The sequence below is a fragment of the Pseudorca crassidens genome, chromosome 20 (assembly GCF_039906515.1).
Source record: "Pseudorca crassidens isolate mPseCra1 chromosome 20, mPseCra1.hap1, whole genome shotgun sequence".
NCBI classification, from domain to species: Eukaryota; Metazoa; Chordata; class Mammalia; order Artiodactyla; family Delphinidae; genus Pseudorca; species Pseudorca crassidens.
Genome location: NC_090315.1, coordinates 15,209,211 through 15,236,533, shown reverse-complemented (window position 1 = coordinate 15,236,533; position 27,323 = coordinate 15,209,211). Strand labels below are relative to the sequence as shown.

Genomic DNA, 27,323 nt, shown 5'->3' with positions numbered 1-27,323 from the left:
ATGGAAAAAAAAAAAGTGAATCAGTCAACATTATTTCGACTGCAAGTGATAGAAGCACAAATCAAACTGGCAAAAGCAAAAAATGGGATTTACTGGGTTAGGTAATTCTCAAGTACTGGGAGAGGGCTGGCTTTAGGTATGGCCGGATCCAGGAGCTCAAACAATGTTAGGAATTCTTTGCATTTCTCGCCTCTGGTTTTCTTCGTAGTGGCCTTATTCACAGACCTTCCCAAGTAGTGCAGAGTCGCCCCTCAGCAGCCCTCGCCTTACATCCCACCAGCTTTGCTACCACGGGAGAAAGAGAGCTGTGCCTTGCAGAAGTCCCAGAAACGTTTCAGGAATGAATCTCATTGGATCACTCACTTGCCAGGCCCAGGGCAGGGATGGAATGGGCTGACTGGCCAAGCCTGAAGGACATGCCCACCCCTAGAGAGGGCGAGTGAGGTCAGCTCAGCTTGAAACATTGACAGAGATCAGGGAGGTGCTTTCCCAAAGGGGATGGACACGACTGCCAGAAGGAAGAGGAGGAGGTGCTAGATGGGTGCAACAGCTGACGCCCACCACCAGGAGCCTCCTCACCTGGACACGCCATGCATGCTCAGTCTGGGAGCAGTTTCTAATGAACAGAAACCCCACAGACTTATGGTTTAGTGTATATATTTTTTTCCATTGGTACAGGTGATGTTGTAGATTTTACTGGCCGAAAATGGTCAAATATCAGTGATTTCAGAAGGGTCACCTAATAGCAGCTGTAAGAGCATTGCTGTCATTAAGCCTGGGTTGGAGTTCTTTCTCTGCCACTTCCTAGCTGTGTAATCTCACCTCCCTGAGCCTCAGATCCCTCCTCTGTAAAATGGGCGGAATGGTAGCACCCATGTCGCAGGGTCATTGGGAAAGGACCCTGTACTCATGCATGAAACTGGGGCTTGAGTCAGGGCCCGACATGGGAGGCGCACAGGAAGCAGACAGAAACCTACTCCTGGACGTCTGGGAGGCATGGTGGGCAAAGCTTGGGTTGTGGAGTCCAGCAGAAGCGGGTTCAAATCCTGGCTGTTTCCCTCCATGACTGTGTGACTTAGGGCAAGACGTTTAACCCCCAGGAACCTAACTTTTCTCATCGGTAAAAGGAGGTAGGATGAGTTAATGACTCACAGCCTTGTTGTAAAGATGAAACGAGGACTTCCCTGGTGGCGCGGTTGTTAAGAATCCGCCTGCCAATGCAGGGGACACGGGTTCTATCCCTGGTCCGGGAGGATCCCACATGCCGTGGAGCAGCTAAGCCCGTGCGCCGCAACAATTTAGCCTGCGCTCTAGAGCCGGCGAGCCACAACTACTGAGCCCGCACACCCTAGAGCCCGCATGCAGCAAAGAAGACCCAGTGCAGCCCCCAAATAAATAAATAAATAAAAATTAAAAAAAAAAGATGAGACGAGGTTGCAGCTCTCAGATGTGGATGTAAAATGCCTAGCGCAGGGCCGGCCACGGTAAATGGGCACTTTGTCTAGCAATTTAATTTCATCCAGTGCAAAACACACATACAGAGCTAAGAGCTCCACAGTGTGAGTTGTGCCACTCTGTGCGACCGGATTTCACACCACGGGCCACCTCACGTAGGGCTACACGTGTCTCCCATCTGCGGACCTCACGTGGCCAATGGGGATTCCTAACAGTTACATGAAGACTAAACTCGTACAAATAAGAACAATGTAATTTCAGCACACAAGTAAAATGTCGTGAGTACATCATCGCCTACAGAGATGACAGAGTTCTTCTCAGAGACCGTGACAGGCAGGGGAGAAAGGACAGGGTTCCTGTGGGCTGGTCTGAAGCTGCTGCCCCAGCCTTCTCAACTCAGGTGTCCGAGAAGGGGCGGCAGCAGGGATGGGCCCTGCCAGTGGTCTCGGGTCTGACTCTGCCATCGTCTGTGAGCATGGCCTTGAGCAAGTCGAAAGCCGCCAGCCCATGCTCTTCTCCAAGAGATGTTTCTTGAGCAGCTGCTGTGTGCCAGGCTCTGCTCTAGGCACTGAGGATACAGCAGGGGGCAGCAAACAAAGCAGACAAAACCCTTGTTCTCACGGAGCTGACATGGTAGTGGGAAAAGACAGACAAGAAACAAAAGGAAGAGGGGAAGCCGCTGTACGCTAAGCGTTAAGTAATAAAGGCAGAAAAGCAGAGGGGGTGACATCATGGGTAAGACAGTCAGCGAAGGCCTTGTGGGAGGGTGACATTTCAGCCAAGACCTGAAAGGAGGGAGGGCGGGAGTGAGCCATGTGGGGATCTGGGGGAAGAACGTTCCAAGCAGCGGGAAGAGTCAGGGCAGGGGCCTTGAGGAGGAAATGTCTCTGGAGTGTTTGAGGGGCAGCAGGAGGCCAGTGTGGCTGGAGCAGAGTGAGCGAGGGGGAGCACCGAAGGAGACGGCAGGGAGGTGACAGGGCAGATCGTGAGCCTTGAGCCGACCATGACGTTTTCCTCTCCCCGCCGTTTACCAGCTACTAAGGAAGAGGCACATAGGAAACGACATCGTGACGATCATCTTCCAGGAGCCCGGGGCGCTGCCTTTCACCCCCAAGAACATCCGCTCCCACTTTCAGCACGTCTTCATCATTGTCCGAGTCCACAAGCCCTGCACCGATAGCGTCTGCTACAGGTATGCGCCTGCACCCTACCCCTGCATGCACCGGAGACCACAAAAGCTGGTTTCCAGCATCCAGGCAGCGTGCGGCAGAGAGAGAGAGTGGGGACAGCTTGCGGCAGAGAGAGAGAGTGGGGGGACAGCTGGCCCAGGTGGGCTGCCTCCTGCGTTTCTTGTTTGTGCTTCAGTAGGGGAGCTCTGTTCACACCTTCCCACACCTTCTGAGAGAGTGATTCTTAACCAGAAAGGGGCATGTCACCCCAGTTTCGATAAGCAAACCATCAGGGATTTGTATTTGCCTGGAATCTTTTGCTTGCAAGTGACAGAAAACCCACCTCAAAAAGGCAGTTATGTACGTTGGTTCTCATAAATGACACGTTCGGGCCTAGCCGGATGTGCTCCACTTCCCTGTCTGTCACTTCGTTTGCTGGCAGCTCCAAGCTTAACATCTTCCCAGCTGCAAATCCAGCAAAAAGACAGCTTTCCTTTCCCAGGAAAAGAAGCCCCAGGATTGAGGCTCATTGACCTGCTTGGGGTCACGTGCCCATCCTAGAGTAAGACCACCAGCTGTGCCTGGGCACAGGGCGCATGGGCTGAGAGGCACAGGAAAATCGGAATATGGAAGGATGGAGACAGGGCAGGCAGGGGCCCCCCTCGGGAGGCAGAGCTGAGGCTTCTCTTAGTTCGCAGATCAAGAAGTGACACAAGCCTCAGACCCATTCAGCGTCCTTCCAAAGCACCAGTTCTCACCTGGGGGCGTGGCTGGCCCCCAAAGGGCAAGTGGAAAGCTCTCTGGCCTCTCACCTCTGACCCCCAACCACCCTGTTGCCTGTCACAGAGGCAACTACTATTAGCTATTTCTCACGTATCCTGATACCTTCGGGCCATACAGGCAAATGCTTACAAGTATTCCTTTTCCACCTTTTAACACACATGGTACCATATCCCACACACTGTTCTGCATCCTGTATTTCTTCACTCAACAGCCTTTGAGAACTTGGCACACCAGTCCTTAAAGTGCCTCTTCCTTCTTTATGACTGCATATTAGTCCATCATGTGGATGCCTGAGAACCTCCCCCCATCCCTTATCAGTGGGCGTTTGGGTTGTTTCCTGTTGCCTGCTGTTACACTGCCTGCTGCAGTGCATAACCTAGTTTTGTGGGGGGGGTTTGTTTTTTGTTTTTGTGTTTTGGCCATGCTGTGCTGCTTGTGGGATCTTAGTTCCCTGACCAGGGATTGAACCCGGGCCCTCAGCAGTGAAAGCACTGAGTCCTAACCACTGGACTGCCAGGGAAGTCTCCATAACCTAGTTTAGACTGTCATCGCACACGCGTCCAAGTACACAGCTGGGATAGATAAAGTCCCGAGCATGGAGTTACTGGGCCAAAGGGTATGTGCGTAGGTACACTGGGTGGTCTCAGTGGAATTGCCAGAATCTACCAGTTTCTTCTTGGCCAAATGTGTGAGAGAAGGGAGGTGGATTCCAATATGCAGGACGTGCTGTTTGACCACCAGGCTAGATGTGTTGCCCAGTGGCCACTGGGAGCCAGTACACCGCATGACAGGGCCTTCACATGGCCCAGGCCCAGGCCTGCAGCCCCCCTCCCTCACCCCCACCCATTTGTTCCCGGGACGGAGCAGCAGCTACGAGGCCCTGCACCTCCAGGCTCCATGTGGGCCTGAGGTTACTGAGATGCTGTCGATGTTCCTCAGCAGCTCAAAGGTAGCCCTGGTGAGCAAAGATGGAGTTGTTCTCGAGCTCACACACACACATACACACAGACACAGAAGGACACAGCTCTCCTGTAGCACATCAGAAGCAGGGGGCTGCTGGGTGGGCCTTTCTCCCCTCTCTCCTAACTGTGAGCTCCCCTCTTCCACCTGGTTTATCACAGGAGCCTGCGGCTGACCTCCTGCCTTTCCAGGCCGGCCTTCACGTGGTTTCCAGAACGATCTCTTTTTTTTCTGATGCTCGAAGCTTTCTTGTTTTTTTTGCAGTTTAATTTGAAATACTTTTATTATGCAATGTTTTAAACGTTCTGAAAAGTACAGAGGATAATATAACAGACACCCATGTGCCTACCACCAAATCTAACAGATGTTAACATTTTGCCATATTTGCTTCAGCTCTCCCTTTATTTCTGAAGAAAGAAAATGTTAGAGATACAACCAAAGCTGCCCCTCCTGCAACCCCTTTCTTCCCCTCCTCTCCTTCCCCACACGCAGCTGCTCTCTGGACTGACCTTCCCCTGTCCCCACTCCCACCCCCCGGTGTCTCCAAACACGTTTCTGTCTCAGCATTCATCACCCTGTAGGAACAAACTGTTGATGTGACTCTCACCTCCCTCGAGGGTAACCCCACGTCATACTCACCTTCATACATCTATGCTGGCCCGGCGCTTGCCATGTAGAGGACCGCAAAGACGCCTTTGCCAACTAGACACATGCCTGGCCCAAACATTGTAGGCCCTGAGAAGATAGTTGTTGAATAAATAATTATGAGTGTTCTAGAAATACTGAGCTACAGCGACCAGGTGACCTGGTGGTCGCACCATCTCCTGGCTGCATAAGGAGGTGCCGCCCTTTCCCGCTCGCTTCAAGTGCGTACTTTCTGCATAGTGCACCGGCATCCCCGCAGCCTGTGGGCTGGGGAAACCCCATCCCTCCTGCTGGGGAAGTGAGGGACCAGCTGTTCTGATTGTCCAGAAACCTTCGGCAGCTTGCAGTTTCATAATTCTTAAAATCATGAATCAGGACTATGGGAAGAGCCCAAATCTGTCACTATAAGCGACCATGTCCTGAATGAAGAAGTTGCAGAGCCATTCACATCTGTAAAGTACAGTCTGAACAGGGCTTTAATTAGAGTAGAGAGACTGGCGAGGTTGTCTTATCCATCCCCCTGCCTGGAGGCAAGGCCACGCCCACAGGGTTTCCCACAGAGGAAAAGCTGCCTGGTTTGTGTGGCCTTTGAAGAACCTCTCCAAAATGCCTTTTTCTGTCAAACCTACCCATTGGTAGGAATCTGTTTCTTCTTGGTCTGTCTGCTCAAGTTTAAATCATTACTTTAATCGGTATTGAACACCTGTGCTGGCTCTGGGGCATCAGCTGAGCCCAGGTGGGTGGCACCCGCCCACACACATTCCCGGGATGTAGAGAAGGTTTCACTGCCCAGTGAACCGTGGAGGTGGAGAGCAAGGGGTCTGGCCTGACCCACCTGGGTCTGCAGTAGCTGCCTCCATGGTCTCCTGCACATTCTCTGGTCCCGCCCATCCCTTTCTTCATGGGGCAGCCACGGTGATCGTTACAGATGGTCAGCCTGGCACCTGCATTCATCAGGGACCCGCAAGAAGCAGGTGCCCCCCACTCTGGGTTTTAACTGAGGGATTAATGAACAGACTAATAGGTGTGGTTATGTTAAGGGAACCAATACAGGAGAATGAGACATCCAGGGACCAGCAACAGCAGGGAGCCATTACCCCACCCCCAGGGATGAGGTCAGAAGGGGATGGGAGAAGTTTCTGGAAACTAGGGAGAACTGTGGCTTTGCGAGAGGGGCTGCACAGCAGAAGCTGTGGCTGTTGAGTAAAGGGCCCAGGACTACAGCCACTGCCGCCGTCCGAGCCCAGCAGGGAGGCAGTGAAGAGAAATAAATACTCCACCTTCTCTCCTCTCCCCTTCCCGTAGCCTGGCCAGGGGAACCCAGTGAAGGTCGCACAGCCTGTAGAAACCCACCTTCCAGGGCAGAAAATGGTAGAGACTGCGTCTGGGGGCACAGGTGGTGAATAGCCAGCCCAGATGGTAAAATCGTTGCTTGTTTCGGGATGAAAAGCGCTAACTCGCCATCAAGGCCCTGCCTGGCCTGGTCCCTGGTGACCTCACCAGCCTTCCACCCTTCACTGCCTGGGCTCCGGGCACCGCGGCCTCACCTCGCCCTGCACGTGCTCTTTCCTGTCGGGCCTTGTTCCTCCCATGCCCACTGCCTGCACGGCCCTTCCCTTAGCTCTTCCTCTGTCTCCTACTCAGCTGCAGATCCCAGTGTAATGTCTCTTCCTCACAGCGGCCTTCCCAGAACACTAAATCCCCAGGGCCTAAGAGGGGGCGCGTCCCAGAAGCGCTGGTCAAACAAATGCATGAATGTCACCCTGTCCTCTTGTCAAGTTGGGTGGGAGCTTGGGAGTCGAAACCTGAACAAGCCTTTCATTGTGATTGGGTTTCACAAAACAGGTTTTAATCAAGAATCTCATTATTTTAAAAATTGTCTTATGGTATGAAATCTCTCACACCGTACTCACAAGCTGACATTTTTATAGAAGCTGAATGCAGTACTCTCTAAGGAAAACCTCGTTTTCAGCACCTCATACTGTTTTTTAATCGTCATTATGTAAACAGCACAACTCATGGTGTCTCTGGAGCCCCTTTAAATGTCTTTCCTTGAGAGTTGTCTTCCCCTGCACCCTGGGTGTTCACTCTGGCAGGTGCTATAGCCTTTCTGCCTAATACTAGAAATCGTCTAACTTGTAGCCAGCCACTGGGTCTCGAATGTCACAAACGAGGTTCATCAAGTCTAAACTTGACTTCTCAGCAAATCTCCTGCCTCCCAGCTCAGGATTGCCTCTGCCTGGGAACCTCGGTGGATGGGGAGCCTGCTTCCCTGTCCTCTGTTTCTCCGCCTTGCACTTCCCCTTCCCCAGGCCTGCTCGCTGCCAGTTTCTGACCTGTCCAGGGTTGGAGCACAAGGAGAAAACGGGAGACAGGGAAATGTCACTGGGGCTCTGGTCACAGCGGGCTGCGTGCTCTCTGGGCTCTGCGGGGGCTCCCTGCCCACCTTCTAGATCTCCCAGGCAGGAGCAGACCCAAGTCTCCTCCCAAATATAAGGGTCACCTAGGGACAGCCCCTATTCATGGGGCCACTTTCTCCAAGGATTTTCCTCCCAAGGAGATCCTCCCTCTCTAATTTGCGTAGTGGGTGAGAAGGTTATTTGGGGGAACAGGTTTTAGATCATTTCCTTTTTACTTTCTCACTCAGTTGCTATCTGATTTCGATCATAATAGCATCTCAGTCAAAACTGAAGTAGGAAGAGCCCCATCCTAACTTCCCCATACAATGAATTTTCAGAACAACCTTTGTAGAGATGATTTATAAAGTGTGTTAGTCTGACACGAGTGTCTGAAAGAAGTAAATCACAGAACGTTCCACGTCATTCAGGTGTTCCTACAATGCTGCTGCTTAACCAACCACCCCAAAGCTCAGTGGCTCACAAACATTATCATTTCTTCTTGGCTCACACATCTGCAGGTCAGCTGAGGTCTGGCTGGCCCTGGCTGCAGGTTTGCTCCAGGTGTCCTCATCCTCCTGGACCAGTAGGCCCTGGGGCATGTTCACGTCATGGTGAGGGCAGGTGCATAGGAGGTAGGCCTGGCCCGCACACACATTTGTGCCTTTGCTCGAAAGCCATTGGCCAAATCAAGTCACGTGACCAGGCTCAGGCTCAGTGGGGTGGGGATGTACCTGCCCACAAAGGTAGAGAGGAAGGGGTGAATTTTTGCCAAACTATAATTTACCGCAAGCCTGTATGTATGTAAAACAAGATTAACTGAAGTTGAACAATGCTAGGAAAATTATCCTTTGAATATCAGTGGATGTTCTAACATCTGCTGTATAGGAAGTAAAAATGCATGCACGTGCCCTAAGACTTTCTCCAGTTTCCAGTCTAGTCGGCTGGCAACTTACTAGTTAGACGTAGACTTCCGTTCTTAGAAAGGAAACTCCTCCTTCTGGTCATGTATTGTCTCTCTAAAGGAACTCTCAAGTGCCTATCTTTCTACCATGTAAATAATTTCTCCCTCCTCAGTATGGCTGTGACCCGATCCAAAGACGCTCCTCCTTTCGGACCCCCCATCCCCAGTGGAACCACATTCCGCAAATCTGATGTCTTCAGAGACTTCTTGCTGGCCAAGGTGATTAATGCTGAGAATGCCGCGCACAAGTCCGACAAGTTCCACACCATGGCCACCAGGACCCGCCAGGAGTACCTCAAGGACCTGGCTGAAAACTGTGTCTCCAACACACCCATCGACTCCACCGGCAAGTTCAACCTCATCTCCCTGACCTCCAAGAAGAAGGAGAAGACAAAAGCCCGGGCAGGCGCTGAGCAGCACAGCGCTGGGGCCATCGCCTGGAGGGTGGCGGCTGAGGACTTCGCCCAGGGGGTAGAAATCGACTGCATTTTGGGAATTTCCAACGAGTTTGTGGTGCTCCTGGATCTACGCACCAAGGAGGTGGTGTTCAACTGCTACTGCGGGGATGTCATCGGCTGGACCCCAGACTCCTCGACGCTCAAAATCTTCTACGGGCGAGGGGACCACATCTTCCTAAAGGCCTCTGAGGGTTCTGTGGAGGACATAAGGGAAATTGTCCAGAGGCTGAAGGTAAGGGAGAGAGCGTCTCAAGGGTGCTGCAGTTCTGTGGTCTGACAGAGGCCTTAGGAACCACTAAAATGCCTCCCTGAGCCCAGTCAGTTAGGCCAGGACACTCATCGGCCCCAAGCAAATCAGAATTGTCACTTACACACCAGGGGTCTAGTGGGTCCCACAGCCTGGGTTCTTTGTGGGGAAGGTGTCCGAGGCTCTCCGTGCCATCACCTTGGGAGGACAAAAGGCATATTTACTCACTCAAGATGTTGATAGGAAAGATAAGTTTAAACTCATGTTCAAAATGTAAGGATACTTTCCAGAAGAATTAAAACAGAATAAAAGGTTTCCAGACCATTAAAATATAGGACAGAAACAGGATGTTGCGGTGGGGAGTATACAAAAGCATAATAAAAGAAACGAAACAAACAGAAAATTATATGACAGGAATAATTCCACATCAGTAATCACAATAAACGTGAGTGGATTAACATCTCCTGTTAAAAAACAAAGACTCACAGTCTGGATAAACATCTTAACCCTAAGCTCTCGGTAGCTCAGGCTCAGACTGTTGCCAAACCAAGGGTAGCAGATTGGTTTCAAGTCACATGACAACTTAGTTGGTAATGGCTGTTTGAAGCATTGGGCTAAGAAGTACTAAGGCCACATCTGAGCCCCGTGTGAAGGAATGCTGTGGTCAGTGATTGCCTCTCAGTGGGTTTAGCAGAATGGCATGTCATGCGTGGAATAGAGAAGGCAGTGTATCACGGGAGTTAACACAGGTTCTTGAATCAGAAGGCCTGGCTTCAACTCCCGGCACTGCCACTTACCAGCTGTGTAACCTCACCCTGTTGCTTAACCACTGGGTGACTCAGTTTCCCCATCTGAAAAATGGGAACAGTAATCATCCTATATCACGTAAAAGTTTTAAGGATTGAATGAGTTATGTGGCCCAGGCAAGCTGGCCTGACTTGGGAGGCCGTGACCTCCAGAGGCCACTGTGACAGCTGGCTGTCCTCACCCTTCTAGGCCTTTGCACTTGCTCTTTGAGTTCAGTTGGATTGGTAAAGCCCTGCTCTCAGCTTCCCTGACTCCAAAATTCATGCCCCGCCTTAGACTACCACAGTAGCTTGTGTGTAGATTTCCCATTAGGATGGGAGGTTCGTGAACGAGGACCTCTAACTGTTTTGCTCACTTGCTTGTCTCATATGCACAGATCAGAGCTGGCACATAGTAGGTGGTCAGTAAATGCTGATTAGTTGGTTCGTTGAATGAGATGACTGAACCCTGACTCTGTGCTAATGAGCCATTTACGTGCATGACCTCACAGTTCTTCACCCACCCTGTGGAATGTAGGCACTGTTTTTATCCCCACTTGACAGATGAGAAATGCAAGGTTCAGAGAGGTATAGATACTCACAGAAGGTCATACAGTAGGTGGCAGACAGGGATCTGAATCCAGATTTTTCTGACTCCAAAACCTGTTTGTGCCCAGACTTGAGGCTGATAACTAACTGCTTGCCCGGCATCTCCACTCGACCTTGAAACTTAACATGTCTAAGAGCAAGCTCCAGGCTTCCCTGGTGGGGCAGTGGTTGAGAGTCCGCCTGCTGATGCAGGGGACACGGGCTCGTGCCCCGGTCCAGGAAGGTCCCACATGCCGCGGAGCGGCTGGGCCCGTGAGCCATGGCTGCTGAGCCTGTGCGTCCGGAGCCTGTCCTCCGCAGCGGGAGAGGCCACAGCGGTGAGGGGCCCATGTACTGCAAAAAAAAAAAAAAAAAAAATCTGATTTAAGAGCAAGCTCCTAGTTTCCTGTCCCCATGCCTCCCAGGGTTCTCCTGTGTCAGCAGAGGACAAGCCTGTCACTTATTTGTGGGATCAGGGGCCTCAGCATCAGCCTCGCTCCTCTTTCTCTCACACCCACATCCAATCTGTCAGCTCCATCTCCAGTAGGCAGGCTCCACTACTTCTCCCCCTTCCATAGCCCCTCCTGGCCTATCCGGTAGCCTCCTCACTGGTCTCCTTTGCATCAACACTTGCTTCCCTGTGGTCTCTTCTCAGTAAGGTCGTCAGAGGGATCCGATCATGTCACTGCTCTGCTCAAACCCCTCAGCCCACTCTGGGTAAAAGCCCAATTCCTTACGGTGGCCCCTGAGGCCCTGCGTGGCCTCTCTGTCAGCCTCTCTGGTCTTGTCTCCCCTTGCTCTCTCTGCTCCAGGCACACAGACCTCTGCTGTTTCCCAAGTGCTCATCAGGCATCCAGCCTCAGGGCCTTTGCACTGACTGTGCCCTCCTGCTGGAACACTCTCCCTCATCCCCACATGGCTCCCTCCCCTTCTATATGCCTTTAGTCAGATGCCACCTGTCAGTGAGGCCTCATTATCCAAAATTGCAAACTCCCCTCCCCACCTCGGCCCTGAGCTTATTCCACCCACTTTCCCCACTTTAATTTTCTCGATAGCACCTACCACCACCTGACGTGTATTTTTACGTATTTGTTGTTTGCCGCTGTGTCCTCAGCACCTAGGCCAGCATCTGGTGTGCAGTAGGCACTCAGTGACCGCGGACTGAATACTCGCATGCGTGCTACCCTGTAGTAACAGCAGAAGTGGCCATGCATGGGGGCCTGACTGTCTGCTTGCAGCCTTGCACAGCCTTGCATTTCTGATTCCCAAAAGCCCAGTGAGGGAGATCCTGCTATCACCCCCGATTCACAGATGAGGAAGCTGAGGCCCAGAGAGGTAAAGGGACTTACCCAGGGCCCAGAGAAAGTGAAGGGCCTGGGTTCTTAAACATGAGAGGTCTTCCTCCCAAAATCCTGACGGCAGCTTGCGTTTCTTGAGCAGTGACCGTGCCAGGCACTGTGCCAGGCTACGTGGTTTACCCATATCCTCTCTGTCCCACGCCCACCCCCGTGCCTACTGTTGGTGCAGTGCTTTTAGAGCACATTTCCACAGCCCCCCTCACAATCTCAATGCCCCAAAGCCCGCTGAGAAACCGGGCAGCCAGGAAGTGATGACATAAGCCATCTTCTGTGAAGCGACAGGGCCATCTTAAATGGCTCACAAGGTGAGTCTTTCTTTATGAAGTCCTCCAGGGTGAGGGGTCCACACCCTCCCCTGGCACAGCTGGGATTCAGACATCCTTTGTTTGTTAAGTCGACAGGTTTTATTATGTGCCGGGCCCTGGGCCGGGCAGTGCTGGGACTCAGCAGTGACCATGGTGGGCCCAGGCTCCCATCCGAGGCAGACACTGAACCGGAATCACAAGTGCCAAGAGGCTAAAAGGCAGAGTGTTGAGGATGCCAGGGGAGCCTATCATGGTGGGCAGTCTCAAACCCACAGATGGGATGCAGCCCCCAGACATATTTAATTAGTTACCAATGCTTAACATTCCGAGGATTGCGTCTGAACCTAGCTTTCTGGCTTCTCTTGAAAAACTGGGGGATCTGGCTATCCAGGGCCTATGTTTATACTGGTCAGGAGTCAGCTGAAGCAGGGTGTTGGGTGCCCCCTTGACACAGGGTGTGAGTGCACCATTTGACCATGGTTGTCACCAGCCTGCATCTCCCATTACCCACCAAGCACCCCAGCTTGTGAGCCTTGGCCGGGGTAGAGCGAGGCTTCCCTGAGGAAATGACTTAAACTGAAACTAGAGTAGTAAGTAGGAATCATCCTGGTGAAGAATGAGGGGGAAAATAAATAAAAGAGAAAAAAAAAAAAAAAGGGGGAAGCAGCACAGGGGCTAAAAGATAGAGTTAAGGAGTCAGATCTGCTTTATGACCTTGGGCCACTGACATGCCTCAGATTCCCCAGCTGTCAAACAAGCAAATTATTGTATGTACGTCATAAGTGAGATGTTAGAGAAATCGGGCATTGAAAGGACTTAACCAATGCCTGGCACACAAAGATCGGTCCCCAAGAAAATTAGCTTTAAAGGGGGCAGGGTGGCCGCATGACACAGCAGAGGTTCCTCTGAACTCACTGTGTGTTTGGTCTCATACGGTGTTCCGTGTGCCGTGGAGCCTTTCTGGAAGCTTGTGAACATCGGGAATGGCTTTCTTCTTTGGGTGGGGCTGCCTTCGGATTGTAAACAAAAGCAAACGGCACGGAAGTTTCAGGACACTAAGCCGGAGCAGCCCGAGTTCCCCTCCTGGCTCTCTCCCCCATCCAGAATGACCCAAAGCAGCTATACTGGGTAGTTGCAGGCTGAGCTGCTAAAAGAAAGAGAGAGAGAGACCGAGAAATCCAGTGGCTGAAATAAGAGGGAAGTTTATTTTTTTTGTAGTTAGCGCTCAGGCTGCTCAAAGCTGGCAGAGACAGCTCAGGGACTCACGTCCCTTCCACCTGTGGCTCCTTCTTTCCCTTCGATATTGTACTTTTCAGCATGGTCAACGTGGAGTCACTCCATATCCACGTTCCTGTCTGCAGGGAGGGAGAAAGTGTGAGCGTGGAGGACAAGCAATTTTATTTTTAAACACACTGTTCCATCACTGCCCAAAACCAAGACATGTCCACACCCAGCTGCAAGGGAAGCTGAGAAATGTGGTCCCTAACCAGGTGGCCATGCACCCATCAAAACTCTTGATTTGCGGTGGGCAGGGGCGTCTCATTACTCAAAGGAAGAAGGGGAGGATGGAGAGTAGAAGGCACTTAGCGGTCCTTCTGCACAGCAGTGCCTGAGCCGTCGGGGCCTCTGCGGGGGGCTGGCTCTCAGAACAGCCCGGGACTCCCAGGGCTGGTGCTGCCTAATCGGGCACAGGCACAGACACACAGGACTCTCCTGTGAATCCCCCACAGCCAGATTCTTCGGACACAAGGGTGACGGCTTCAAAGGGAAGAAGAAGTTTGACTCCCAAAGCAGAAGTAGTGGTCTAGGCTGGAGCCACCCACAGCTTTCTCCTTTGAGGCACTGAACAGTAGACTTTCCTTTCCAACCAACTTTTTAAAACTTATTAATCGTGGAAATTTTCAAACACACAGAAAAGTAAAGAGACTCACACGGTGAATTTGTAGCTCCATCACCAGTTTCCATAGTTATCAGCCCGTGGCCCGTCTTGATTTTCCCTTCCCTCCGTTCTGTTCCCCTGATTATTTTGAAACAAATCCTAGACATCCTATCATTTCATCGGTAAACATCTCAACATTTATCTCTAAAACATATGGCCTCTGTAAAAATAACTATTTTGTCATTATCATACATAAAAAATGAACAGTAACTCCTTATTTTTTTGTCATGTAAACAAGTTGGGTTATGAAATCAATTACTGGGTCTCAACCAACAATTCTCAAAGATAGCGTAGAAAAGATTGAAACGTATCCAAGCGGATCCCAGTGGGGAAGGACTTGGTTTCGTGGAGCTTTGTTCCAGTGTTACACGTTTCCTCACTTCCCAAATTCTCACTGTCCAGACCAGGAACAAATGTGTTTACATTTTCAGGCAAGTCTTTTGCCATCCAAACTCATTGCTCGCTACCCACACTCGGGAATGTCACTGTGCACTGCAAGGAATACTTTTGTGTATACGGATACGTGCGTAAATGTGTGAATGCATAGCGTGGCTTGTGACATAAAATTCTTTCTTCCGGTGCTGCTCTAATAGGTACACCAGGTAGCCTTCTAGCCAGGGAATGACTTCTCACAGGAAGCGTGAACCATTACACGAACGCTTTCCTTAATGCAGTTTTAGGATAGGGCAGACAAATCCTGATGTAACTTGTTTAACAGCTACGGCTTGTTAAGTTAATCTTTTTGTCCCAGGAAGAGGAGGGGATCCCTCAGGACCTGCTGAAGAACCAGGGGTTCTGTCCAGTGGCTTCTCATATCTATGGTAATCATGACGAAAGTCTCATACAAATGAAGCAGGGAGTAAATTGGAGGCATGGCCCTGTGTGGTCTGGTCGGCTCCAGGATGGGGGACGGTCTGGGAAGGAGATTGGGAAGGGGTTTGTACCTCTAAGAATGATGTCATGAAGTAAAAAATATGGCCCGAGCCCCCAACCTAGAAAAGGTCGCAGGATCTCTGGTCTGTCGCCTCTCTGGTTTTTACTCTGGTCACAGTCACCGTATTGGTCAGGATGCATTATTAGTGGCTTCAGATAACAAACGTTTATGTCACTCCCACCACGTATCCATCTTAGGTTCAGCTGGTGCCTGTGCTCCACGTTATTCTAACTTCGGGACCCTAGCTGACCAAACAGCCACTCTCCGGAATAATCCTAGAGGCTGTGGCTGAGGGGAAAGGCCTGCAAAGGGTCTTGAATTGGCAGTGAAATGCCCCAGCCCAGACAGTATGCCATTTCCTTTCCACACTTCATTGGCCAGAACAAGTCCCAGAGACCACCAACGGTGGGGTGGGGGGTGGGGGGAGGGCATTTGGAGATCACAGCTCATGACCGCCACCTCTGTGTGAGGTATCCACGTTTCTCCACAAGTCAGGAACCCCAGGCTGGGACTAGGTGGGTGTTTGCGCTCCCGTACCCCGACATCACCTGGGAGGGTAGACGGGGGTCAGCAGGGTCTTTGGCCTCAAAGGGCAGAATCTGACCAGGAATCTCCCACAAGAGCTGACCCCGAGCAGCTTGTGAGGCTAGACCCCCACGTGTTGCCTGCAGGTGATGACCAATGGCTGGGAGACGGTGGACATGACCCTGCGGCGGAACGGGCTCGGGCAGCTGGGCTTCCACGTGAAGTACGACGGGACCGTGGCCGAGGTGGAGGACTACGGGTTTGCCTGGCAGGCCGGCCTCCGGCAGGGCAGCCGCCTGGTGGAGATCTGCAAGGTGGCCGTGGTCACGCTGACCCACGACCAGATGATCGATCTGCTGCGCACCTCCGTCACCGTCAAGGTGGTCATCATCCCGCCTTTCGACGACGGCACGCCCCGGAGGTAAGTCTGTCCACCCTGAAAGGTCGGCAGCTCCCCAGGTGCTGGCACTTGAAGCCCTCCCTCGGTAGGAAAAGTGATAGTGGTGACGGGGTCAGAGCTAATATCTGTGGAACCCCTCCTGCAAGCCAGTCGCGGTCGAAGCTCTCCACGTGCGTGCTGTCCCATCCAGCCTCCACAACAGCCCTGTGAGGCGGGCAACCTCCTTAGTCACACACAGCGTCAAGAGTCCTTGACTGAGGGCACATGGCACGTCACTCACTTGTTCAGCACATGTGTTGAGCCCCTACTGTGTGCACACTCCATTTGAAGTGCTCAGGATACAGCGATGAACAAAATAAAGTTCCCTTGGAGTTTGTGTCCTGAGGGAAGGACAGGCAATCATCAAATAGATGTATAATACAGGACCTGGCAGTGATGAGGTCTGAGAAGAGAAAGTGGGGTCGTTGAAGGGTTTGCAGCGTGGCAGGAGAGTGGCTTACGGGGTAGTCAGGGAAGGCTCCCGGGTGGAGGCCACCATGTAGTTTTCCGGGCTAGCGGGTCCGAGACAGGAACAAGCCAGGACAGGGTCTCCAAAGTGTCAGTGTGTGTGGTGTATTCCTGCAGCACAAGGAGGCCGGTGTGGCTGGAGCACAGAGAGCAAGGCTGCGAGATGGGAGAGACGGACAGACTGGGGGACCCTTTCTGGACATGGTGATGAGCTTGGGTTTTGTTCACTAGGAAGCCAGTGCAGTGTTGTTTCTTTTCGTTTTGTTTTCTTTTGTTTTAATGGAACATTTCAAACATATGAAAAGTATGCTGAGCCCCTTTTTTCAACATTTATCAACATGTGGCCAGTTCTTGTTTTGTTTTTTGTTTGCTTTTTAAATATTTATTTATTTGGTTGCTCTGGGTGTTAGGTGCAGCAGGCGGGCTCCTTAGTTGCGGCTCATCGGCTCCTTAGTTGCAGCACGCAGGCTCTTTAGTTGTGGTTTGCCGGCTCCTCAGTTGTGGCATGCAAACTCTTAGTTACAGCATGCATGTGGGATCTAGTTCCCTGACCGGGGATTGAACCTGGGCCCCCTGCATTGGGAGCATGGAGTTGTATCCACTGTGCCACCGGGGAAGTCCCAGTTTTTGTTTTTTTTTTAATTCCATACCTCCCCACCTTGGATTATTTGAAGCAATCCCAACTCCTTGGAATGTATCTCTACCCAGTCAGGACCTTTAAAAAATTATTATTACACTTAAAAAATGTAGCAGAAAGTCAGCATCAAGTGCCCAGTCTATCTTTCACTTCTTTTGTATCAGAGAGAGATTTTTTTAAAAACAGTTGTTTTGTTACTCAGGCTCCTCCTGTGGCATTTGGTTGATGTGCCTCTTCAGGCTTTTCTAATCTATAAGTTTCCCCTCCCTCTTACTTTTTTCTTACAGCTTACTTTGGGAGGAAACCAGGTCACTTGTCCTTTAGAGTTTCCCACGTCCTGGCTTTAGCTGCTTGGACACCACCCCTCTGGTGTCCTTTAACCTGTTTTTCTAGCATGTATATTTCCTATAAACTGAAGTTCAGCATAGAAGCTCGATCAGATTCTGGTTGAATTTCTTTTGGTAACGGCACTTCCCAGGTGTGCATACATTAGGAGGCATCAAATGTCTGGTTGTCCCTGTGTGAGTGATACCAAGGGCGCTCAGAGGGTTCAGATGGTGGCAACCTGACCCTTGACCATACGTTTCCCTTCAGCTCTCAGCAGCCATTCGTGATCATTGCCTGGATCCCCTATGTCATTACAGGTCACATTGAAGTGATGTCCTCATTTCTGTCATTCCTGTGTTATTTATTGGCTGGAATTCTTCCCTTTTTTTTTTTTTTTTAATTTTTATTTTATTTTTTGGCCATCCCGCGATATGCGGGATCTTAGTTCCCCGACCAGGGATCGAACCTGTGCCCCCTGCGTTGGAAGCCCAGAGTCTTAACCACTGGACTGCCAGGGACGTCCCTGGAATTCTTCTAAAAACAACTATCCTTGGGCTTCCCTGGTGGCGCAGTGGTTGAGAGTCCGCCTGCCGATGCAGGGGACACGGGTTCGTGCCCCGGTCCAGAAGGATCCCACATGCCGCGGAGCGGCTGGGCCCGTGAGCCGTGGCCGCTGAGCCTGTGTGTCCGGAGCCTGTGCTCCGCAACGGGAGAGGCCACAACAGTGAGAGGCCCGCGTACCGCCAAAAAAAAAGAAGAACTATCCTTCAGCAACTATATGATTCTTCTGAGGTATAATTTGTACAGGGAAGGCAGGATAGGTGCAGTTCTTAGAATAATGAGTTGGTACCCTCACAACCTCCAGAGGGGTCTGGAGACAGTGATTCTCTCTAGAATCACTACATTCCAAGGGTCGGAAACACAGCTGCACAGAGGACAGTCAAGGCCTGCGCCCTCACAGCCCTGCTGTATGGATCGGGGGAGACAAACAGTAAACAAGTAAGCAAGTGAGATGGTTCATATAGCCAAAGGGGGAGGCAGCTGAGCGTAGTGGGAAGGCAGGCTCTGCAGGGAGCTTGCCTACGTTTGACTCCAAGCTCCTCCTCCTATTAACTGTGACCCTGGGCAAGTGGCCTCACCACTCTCTGCCTGTTTCCTCATTTGTAAAATAGGGACAAGAATAGATCTTTCCCTAGAGGTGGTTGTGAGGTCGGGGGAGGTAAGGCCTATAGAGCACACGGAACAGGACTTGGCCTGTAGGAGGCACTCTGAAGACACCAGCTGTGAGATCCTGTGTGTGAGGAGCATAAAGGGTGTGACGCGACATCGGGTAAGGGCTGGGGAAGGCCTGGAGACGCGAAGGAGCCAGGGGAGGGGCCTTGCGGGCGGGGAGTGGCCATCACAAAGGTGAGGACAGAGGCCCTTGGCTTGTTGATGGACGAGAAAGAGGGTCATGTGACTGGAGCTGAGTGAGCCACGAGAGGCACGAGATGAGGTGACACTGAGTGCTTATATACATGACCTCGCAGGACTGGTATGATCCCCGCTTTACCAGTGAGAAGGCTGGCGCCCAGAGTGGCCCAGTGTCTTGTGCAGAGTTGTACGGCTACTGAGTGGTGAGCAAAACTCAGTCCAGCTTCTGTGTCCAGATCCTCAGCTGCCTCTGAAAGCGATTGCGAGCTGTGGGCGTGTGCGTTCCGGCTGCACCAGCCCCATCTTCTTGAGTCTTTTTGCTCTGACCTTGGTGGGGGCTGGTTCTGGGCAGGCTTAAACCCTGCTGCAGCCAAGGGCTTAGCCACCCACACCCCAGCCCACCAGCCTCGGGACTCCGGTCAGGCCCCAGGCGTCCCCTCTTCCCAGCCCTCTTCCGGGGCCTCCTTCACCCCTGCACAGAGCCAAGGCCTGGCCACACCTGCTCTGAGCTCTGCAGGGACAAGTCAAGCTGAGGTAACCCCACAGGCAAGCACACACACACACGCACCACACACACATCACACGCACATCTCTCTCTCTCACACACACACACACACACACACACACACGAAATACCCTACCTTCAAAACTTGGGAGCGCCAGAGGCTACAAAGGCGTCCTTGGACCAACAGGCAGGGACCAGCTGAGGCAAAAGGAAATGTCTGCAGGCTCCCTTCTCCAGCTCTGGGGAGATGGGGCCAGGAGGGTGGCTCCGCTCCCTGCCCTATTTAGGAGAAAAACTATCATCCGGCTCCCTTTACAAGGCGGCCTCCGAAACAGGATCTCCTGTTTACAGGGGCGGGTGTGGGTTGGGACTTGCGTGGTTTTTGTTGTTCTTCAAGTGCAGAGGCGTCTGGCTGGCCTCATTTGCAGAGCTGATAACCCCAGCGCTGGGGTCCCTCCAGCCTCTTGCTGCAACCCTGGCCTCCTGGCTCAAATGTCACAATAAGCTCTGAGGGGAAACACACCAGGATGAGCAGAGGGTTCTCCCTGCCTCCAGCCAGGCTCCGTATGGCGTGTGTCTGGACCCCATGTTCTTCAGACGCCGAGCAGAATACAGGGGATCATCCTCACACCCCCCAGGCCGCAAGGCTGGGGTTCTCAAGTGAGCCCTGCACCGCCAGGCTGGGCAATTGCCAGGCGGGGCCAGGTCGCCAGGAGGACATTCCAGAGCCCCCAGTGAGGTGTGTCGTCGTGACCTTGGGTACTTGCACAGGCTCAGAAGGGATGTTCTCCTCTTGCCGTCTCTCGCTGCCTGACGGGGAAGGCGATCTGGGATGCTTTTGTCCTCTTCAGTTGGACTTAGATGTCTGAAGGGCGAGGGGGTAGAAACTCCTCCCTGAGAAGGGAAATTGAAACCCCACAAGTCAGTGAGTAGTAGAGATAAGAAAGGAGTCCCCATGGCCCCCAGAAACTAGGCTGTCAGGAATCAAGGACAAGGAGGCAGAGAGGAAAAGTGGTCTGCACACCAGGGGCATCCGCCCTCAGATGTCTCCCGCACGTAGCTGAGGGCAGCGTGGTTGGTCAAGCAAAACACTAGAAGAAACCTCAATATCCAGCCGCAGGGGACTGGCTGAGTAGATCCCAGGTCATCCACGTGATGGAACAGTCATGGGTTGTTTATAAAGAAAATGCAGTGAGGCTCTTTGTGCCGAGAGTTCAGAAATGCCGAACTCTCTGGTGAGAAATGTCGTTAATTGGGAAGAATAAAAAAAAACAAGATGGGATCTGGAGTTAAGTGTAATATTCTTTTTATTTCTATTTTAAATCATCTTTACGTATGTGCACAGGCTATTTCTGTCAGAATATGTAAAAACCTGGCAGCTGTGGGTGCGACTGGGGGGCGGAGACGGGGACAGGGATGCCCTTTTATACCACTTTAATTTCTAAGAACAGTTCAAAAACAAAATAAGTGAAATGGGCTTCGTAAACTTTTCCTCATGTCAGCATCATCCGTGGCAGCTTGGTAAAACGCAGCTTCCTGGACCCCACCTCCAAGAGGACTCTGCTTCAGAGGAGCCGAGGTGGGGCCCAGGAATCTGTGTTCCTTGACTGAGCGCTCAGGGGTAATTTAGATGCTGACGGATCTCAGATCACTGGGAAGGAATTTGTTCCAGGGCCCCCAGGTGGGTGTGGTTGGACTTCAGAAGGCAGAAGGGAGACTTTCACTTCTGAGCGTGTGGGAATGGCAGGTAGACAGTCCACAGAATCGGCTGGGGAAGGCGACAACAGCAAGAGCTCCTGTTTGTGAAGCACTTGGCACGCGCCAGACTTTCTGCTAATGCTCGCAGCCATCTTACAGGTTAGGAAACTGAAGCTCTGAGAAGGAAAATCCCTCACCCAAGGCCACACAGGCCATAAGTGGCAGAGCTGGGATCCGAACCAGCCGTCTGGCCTCAGAGCCCTGGCTCTCCATCACTCTGTGCTGCCTTCAAGATGACTGTTTCCCTCTTTGACGTCATGCCCAGGGACTCTTGACCAAAGATGAAGCTGTCAGTAACTGGGGCAGAAGGGACCCAAAAAATCTACTCACTGGTTCCCAAACCACTGTTCAGTGGGCCAGTGTATATGGTGGTTAAAGCTGTGGGCTTTCAAGTCAGCTTACTATCCAGTTTCCGGGAATTCCCTTGCAGTCCAGTGGTTAGGACTCCGCACTTTCACTGCCAAGGGTGTGGGTTCGATCCCTGGTTGGGGAACTAAGATGCCACAAGCCATGTGGCATGGCCAAAAAAAGAAAAAAGAATAGATACATACATACATACATGGGTACATAGATAAGTACGTGGATACATAGATAAATCCAGTTTCCACCTCTTACTGGCTGTGTGACCTTGGATAGATTACTTAACTTCTCTGTGCCTCGATTTACTTCTCTCTTCAGTGTATCTACTGATTAGAATTCTGGTTACCAGCAACAGAGGTGAAGCAAAAGAGAGACTTTACTAGCTAATGCACCTGATAAGACTAAGAGATGGGGCAAGATTTAAGTGTGGCTTTATGCAGGGACATCTTCATCAGGAATCTTTATCACCTGTCTCCTTTTGTGCGTTGCTGTCATTCTCAAGCCATCTCCCACTTCACGGGGACAAAGATGACCTCTCCCTCCTCACAGCTCCAGCTTAGGTCTCCCCAGCTCAGCAGCCCAGGGAAATAGATCTTTCCTCCGGTAGTTCCAGAGCTGATGCTCACCGTCTCTGATTGACTCAGCTCGGGGCACATGACAATCCTGTGCCTGTCATTGTGTCCAGAGAGAGAAGAGTTTCTGACCAGCAGGCCTGGGTCATGTGCTCGTACCTGGAGCCAAGAAGTGGGGTCAGCTCCACCTAGAGCACACAGACCTGTTCTCAGGAGAAGGGGTGTAGAAGCTGAGCAGGCAGGAGTAGCAGGTGTGCACTGCCTGGGGCCACGATGGTACCCCCTCCGCCTCTGCTCAGGCCTGGCGTATCTGTGGGTTCTGGTAGACATTTGTATGTTGTCATTCCTCACCTGGTACCTTGTGCTAATCCAGAGCGTCTGCTGGAAGGAGCTACTGAACGTCAGCTCAGCTCCGACTCTAGTGCTACTGAGCGGCACTGTGTGTCTGACCCCGGTGCCAGAACACATCCTCAGGTCACCTTTTGATGACTCCTTAGCAGACATGACCTGGGCCCATAGGCGCCCAGCCCCCAAGTCCGCCAGATCTTTTGCTGGATGCCCTGAAAGTTCCCCAGGCTCCAGGGGACTCAGGAGAACCACAGAGGATCGGCTCAGTGTGGGCAGGAGAACTTCCAGGCCAAGGGCTCCTCTGAGCTCAGCTCCCACAGCTGCTGGGAGGTGGATTTTGTGAGCACGGCCCCCTCCTCGGGCTCAGAGCCCCCTTCCGTGCTGCACTGCAGCAGTGGTGGAGATGCCAGCCCAGCCTGTGGATCTCCGCAGCTAGAGCCAGGAACGCTGTGGTGCGTGTGTGCCGGCCTGGTCTGGGGGAATTCACGGGCCGTTCTGCATCTATTTCAAGGTTCTGGATTCCGGGGCTTTTTTTTTTTTTTTTTAACCACCCTGCAAAGTAGGTCACCTGCTCCTCTTCCAGCTGCCTTTGAGCTTCTTCGGAACAAGGCAGATACTGTCCTCTGATTCCGAGGGCATCCGCCTTCCTGGCCCCGAGAACCACCAAGGGGGGCCGAGCCAGCCCATGGAGGACTCTGGCCGACCCAAGGCCTGGGTCAGGGAGAAGGGAGAGGAAGGGAGACGAGAGAGGAAGAGGAGGGGAGAGGAGATGAGGTAGAGAGCGCGAAGCGTTGGAGCCACATTGTTGGGCCCTGTCCCGGTTGAGGCCTCCACGCTGCTACATGTCAGACCAGTTTAAAGGGTACCTACTGGGCCTTTAAAATAGACCGTGTCCATTCAGATTGGGTGGGAAAGCCCAGCCCGTGCTGGTGCCATGCTCGGCAGGCGTGCGCGCTGGTGGGCCGGGGCCTGTCTGAGTAACGCAGTTTTTCTTCCCAGGGGGTGGCCAGAGACCTACGACATGAATACCTCGGAGCCCAAGACGGAGCTGGAGAGCCTGGTCGCGGGGGGCCGGCCCCCCTACCGCAGCAACGCTCCCTGGCAGTGGAGCGGGCCCGCGTCCCACAACTCTCTCCCAGCCTCCAAGTGGGCCACTCCCACCGCCCCCGGGCACGCCCAGTCCCTGAGCCGGCCCCCGAAGCAGACCCCCATGGTCCCCTTCCGGGAGTCCCAGCCCCTGCACAGCAAGAGGTAAGGACTCCCCCCGCACCCCACCCGGGGCACCAGCCCAGCCCGCACCTCCCTCCTGTCTGCAGCCGCCCTTTGCCCTTTTCTCTCTCCTTCCCCTGCTGTCCAGTCTCTTCCTCTCCTCAGTCTTCCTCCTTTTCTTCTTGTGCTTCTATGCCCCCCACTTCCTCCTTCCCTTAAGCTTGCCTTATGAGCCTCTTGTGTGAGGGCCCAGGGCTGGGGAGCTCAGGGTCTGAGGTTGGAAATCCACCCTAATGTATATGATTAAAACTATATATTTTTTTAAAAGGTCAAAGGACTGATAAGCACAAAATTTAGGACAGTGATTCCTTCTGGCAGGGAGGTGGGAAGGGGAGGAGCCCACCAGTGGGCAGGTATTGCCACCACCCTAGCTCTTGGGTTGGGTGGTAGCGTCAGGGAGTTTGTTTTATTATGATGGCATATACCTTAAAGATAAATGCTTTTGAATATATTATATATTAAAAGATAAAGAAAATTTTCCAAGTAATGAAGGAATCCACCTTGCAGAGGAGCGTCTTGTCCCAGGCGTGGGCGGGAACGGTCTTCGCAGCCCCATCAGAGCCCCGTCAGGCCACAGAAGCTGAGGGGCAGGCTCAGCTGCAGTGGGAAGGCAGGCAAGGGGTGCCCTGGCTTCCTGCTGCCCTTTGCTCAGCAGCCCTCTCTCTGTCCCCATGGGAGGATAGCAGGTGAATCAGATGGGATGTGGTTGGGCCTAGGGAGAGGTGTGGCTGTCGCTCCTCGGAGGGCAGGGGTATCCTCCCCGCTCACCCCCACTGCCTTCCTCCCTCCTATCTCTGTTCCAGGCCCGTCAGCTTCCCAGAAACCCCTTACACAGCATCACCAGCAGGGGTCGACAAAGTCCCTCCCTACCGACAGCCTTCTGGGAGCTTCTCCACCCCCGGCTCGGCCACCTACGCAAGATACAAGCCATCCCCAGAAAGGTCGGAGTCTCTTCGCTCTTTTCAGTTAAGGAAGCTGGTGAAAGCCAGAATCCTTCTTCCTCAGGAAATGCACTTACCCCACAGGTTTATTTGCCATTTTATGGGGCTTCTGGACCCCTGAAGGTCATCAGAGGACCTCCAGGAGGGTGGGCTGTGTGTGTTAAGATGCAGGGCCAAGCCGGCCTGGGCAGGACTTGCTGTGCCTGTCCTTGCAGCAGCATTTCCATTGCCGTTTTCCTGACACCTGAATCACTTGTCTGAGCAACAGCAGGCGCCCTCCAGAACAAGCATTCATCTGACTCCAGCCTGTGCGCCCCAGGACCAGGCCACCAGCATTACCCAGTTTTCATGGCCTGTCGGGCTTCAGTCCTGTCCCCTTCTCCAGTCTGGCAGCCTGAGGGATCCTCCCAGCTCCTCCCTGGCTCCCCAGCGCCCTCGGGATACACCCAAGCTCTCTAGCTTGCTCTCCAGCAGCCTTCAGCCCTGGTGCCCTATAACCTTCCTCCTCCAGGGTCCCTGTCTGAGGGTCAGCCCCACCACTGCCCTGTCTTCAGGCCAGAGCCGTGCACCTCATCCTGGATGTGTCCCTTCCCCCCCTCCCCTCTACTGCGGTCCACCCCTTCCACCTCCTGAGCATCTCCGCCCCCTTCTCCTTTCCCCAGTGCCCCACCCTGGCCACCTCCCTGAGCCCCCAGCCTCTGTGCCACCTCCTCTGGTCCACCCCCCACTCAGTAACTGGGAGGTCTTTGCATATCTGGCCATGTCTGTCCCCTACTCCAAACCCTCCTTGTGTCCCGGAGCCCTCAGGACACAGCCTCCATGCCTCACTCTGGCCACTGGGACGCACCCGCCTCTCCAGCCTTGTGCAGTGCCCTGCACGTGAGCCGCCCTGGCCACTTCTGATTTCCTAGGCAGGCTGTGTGCATTTCAGAATCCTCCCCATGGAAATTCTTCATGAGCTTCACCCCCACCCACTCCACAGACCCCAGTGTGGGTGCTGCTTCTCCTCCTCCAGGAAGGCTTCCCTGCACCTCCCCCCACACTAGGTGACGTGCTGCCCCTGTGCCCTTGGCTTCATGTGTATTTCCTGACCATGGCCTTGAGCGCTCTCCGTTCTGTTAGCCCAGTTAAGCGTGTGTGCACACACACATGTGCATGCATACTCACGTGTGTGTGCACGAACAAGCCTGCTCTCCAAGATACGATACCTTTCCAGGTCGTTTTGTATAATATTATTACCATCACACAGCACAGGGTCTGGCACATGGTAGATCCTTGGTATATATTTGATGAAAATGGATTGAGTGAGTGAGTTGGTTTAAATAGTGAGCTTCCGAATCACCCGGAGGGAGGGCTTGTTAAAGTACAGATTACTGGTCTTACCCCTGAGTTTCCAGCTTGGTAGGACTGGGGTAGAGCATGCGATACCAAGGCTGCTGGTCCAGGGAACACACTTTGAGAGCCACCACACTAAACATCGTTTGATTCTAAGCCTCTGTTGTAAAACTGGGGGAAACATACTCAGTCTTTCATCTTCTAGTGGCCACCATTCAGCTTTCATCAGCAAAGGATCCCCAGAGCCTTCCATGTGCCAGGTGTCAGAAGAAATATTTGAGATACTCACTTACCCCAGGGGTTCCTGTTGTCAGTGCTGCTGTGGTGGAGAGAGGGTCTTAGAAGGGTTGTGCACTCTGATGAGAGCTCTAATAGACTCAGGCCTCAGAGGAGGGAGCTCAGCCCAGCGTCAGGTCTAGGCTGGCTGCCAGGAGGAAGTGGCATTTGAATAAGGCTTTGAGAAATTAATAGGAGTTTGCCACAGAGAAGAGGGAGAAGGTCATTCCAGACAGCAAAGGCTACAGATCTGAGTAAGCAGAATGGTGTGGAATGCAGGAGGAAAAAAAAGTTGAACTCAAAGAAACAGAGTAGAATGGTGGTTGCCTGGGGGTGGGGGAAATGGAGCGATATTGGTCAAAGGGCACAAACTTTGGGTTATGAGATGAATAAGTTCTGAGGATTTAACGTGTAGCATGGTGGCTGTAGTTAATAATTCTGTACTGTACACTTAAAATCTGCTAAAAGAGTAGATCTTAAGCATTCTCACCCAAAACAAGATAACTATGAGAGATAATTAACTCAATTGTGGTAATCATTTCACAATGTATACATAATTCATTACTCTGTACACTTTAAATATATTGCAGTTTTATTTGTCAGTTACACCTCAGTAAAGCTCCGGGCCGTGGGCGAGAGATGTTTCTAAGAGTGCTATTTACTCAAGGAGTTGAGAACATTGTTATTTCTGTGAAGGGGTATGCTGACCATTCTGTGTTATGTGTAGAGAAGTGTTTAGGAAGAAAAGAGAATACAATTGCTTACTTTGTGGTAAGTCCATTTTTAGTTTTAAAAAGAGCTGCCGAACTGTTTTCCAGAGTGGTTGTACCATTGTCCATTCCCACTGGCAAGGTATGAGTCATCCGATTTCTCCACATCCTTGTCGCTCTCTGGTGTCATCACCGTTTTTCGTTGCAGCTATTCTCATAGGTGTGTGATGGTATCTCATTGTGGGGTTTTTTTGTCTGTTTTGTTTTTGGCTGCGACGGATCTTCATTGCTGAGTGTGGGCTTTCTGTAGTTGCAATGAGCGGGGGCTACTCTTCGTTGCGGTGTGCGGGCTGCTCATTGCATTGGCTTCTCTTGTTGCGGAGCACGGGCTCTAGGCGCACAGGCTTCAGTAGTTGTGGCACGCAGGCTCAGTAGTTGTGGCTCGCGGGCTCTA

The 27,323-nt window shown here is 52.3% G+C and overlaps 1 protein-coding gene across 14 annotated transcripts in view; it reads left to right on the top strand.

Annotated features, from left to right (window-relative positions):
- The window catches only part of SIPA1L3 (signal induced proliferation associated 1 like 3), a 237,344-nt gene that overhangs the window by 157,251 nt on the left and 52,770 nt on the right, over positions 1–27,323 (top strand). For all 14 annotated transcript variants that reach the window (XR_010939121.1, XR_010939122.1, XM_067719505.1 and 11 more), the window contains 5 exons: positions 2,490–2,647; positions 8,486–9,062; positions 15,658–15,932; positions 23,338–23,589; positions 24,411–24,548. Coding sequence is in view for 12 of the 14 variants with exons in the window: in XM_067719505.1 (XP_067575606.1) it covers positions 2,490–2,647; positions 8,486–9,062; positions 15,658–15,932; positions 23,338–23,589; positions 24,411–24,548 (1,400 nt within the window). In the remaining 2 variants the exon portion in view is untranslated. The remainder of the gene's footprint in view (positions 1–2,489; positions 2,648–8,485; positions 9,063–15,657; positions 15,933–23,337; positions 23,590–24,410; positions 24,549–27,323) is intronic.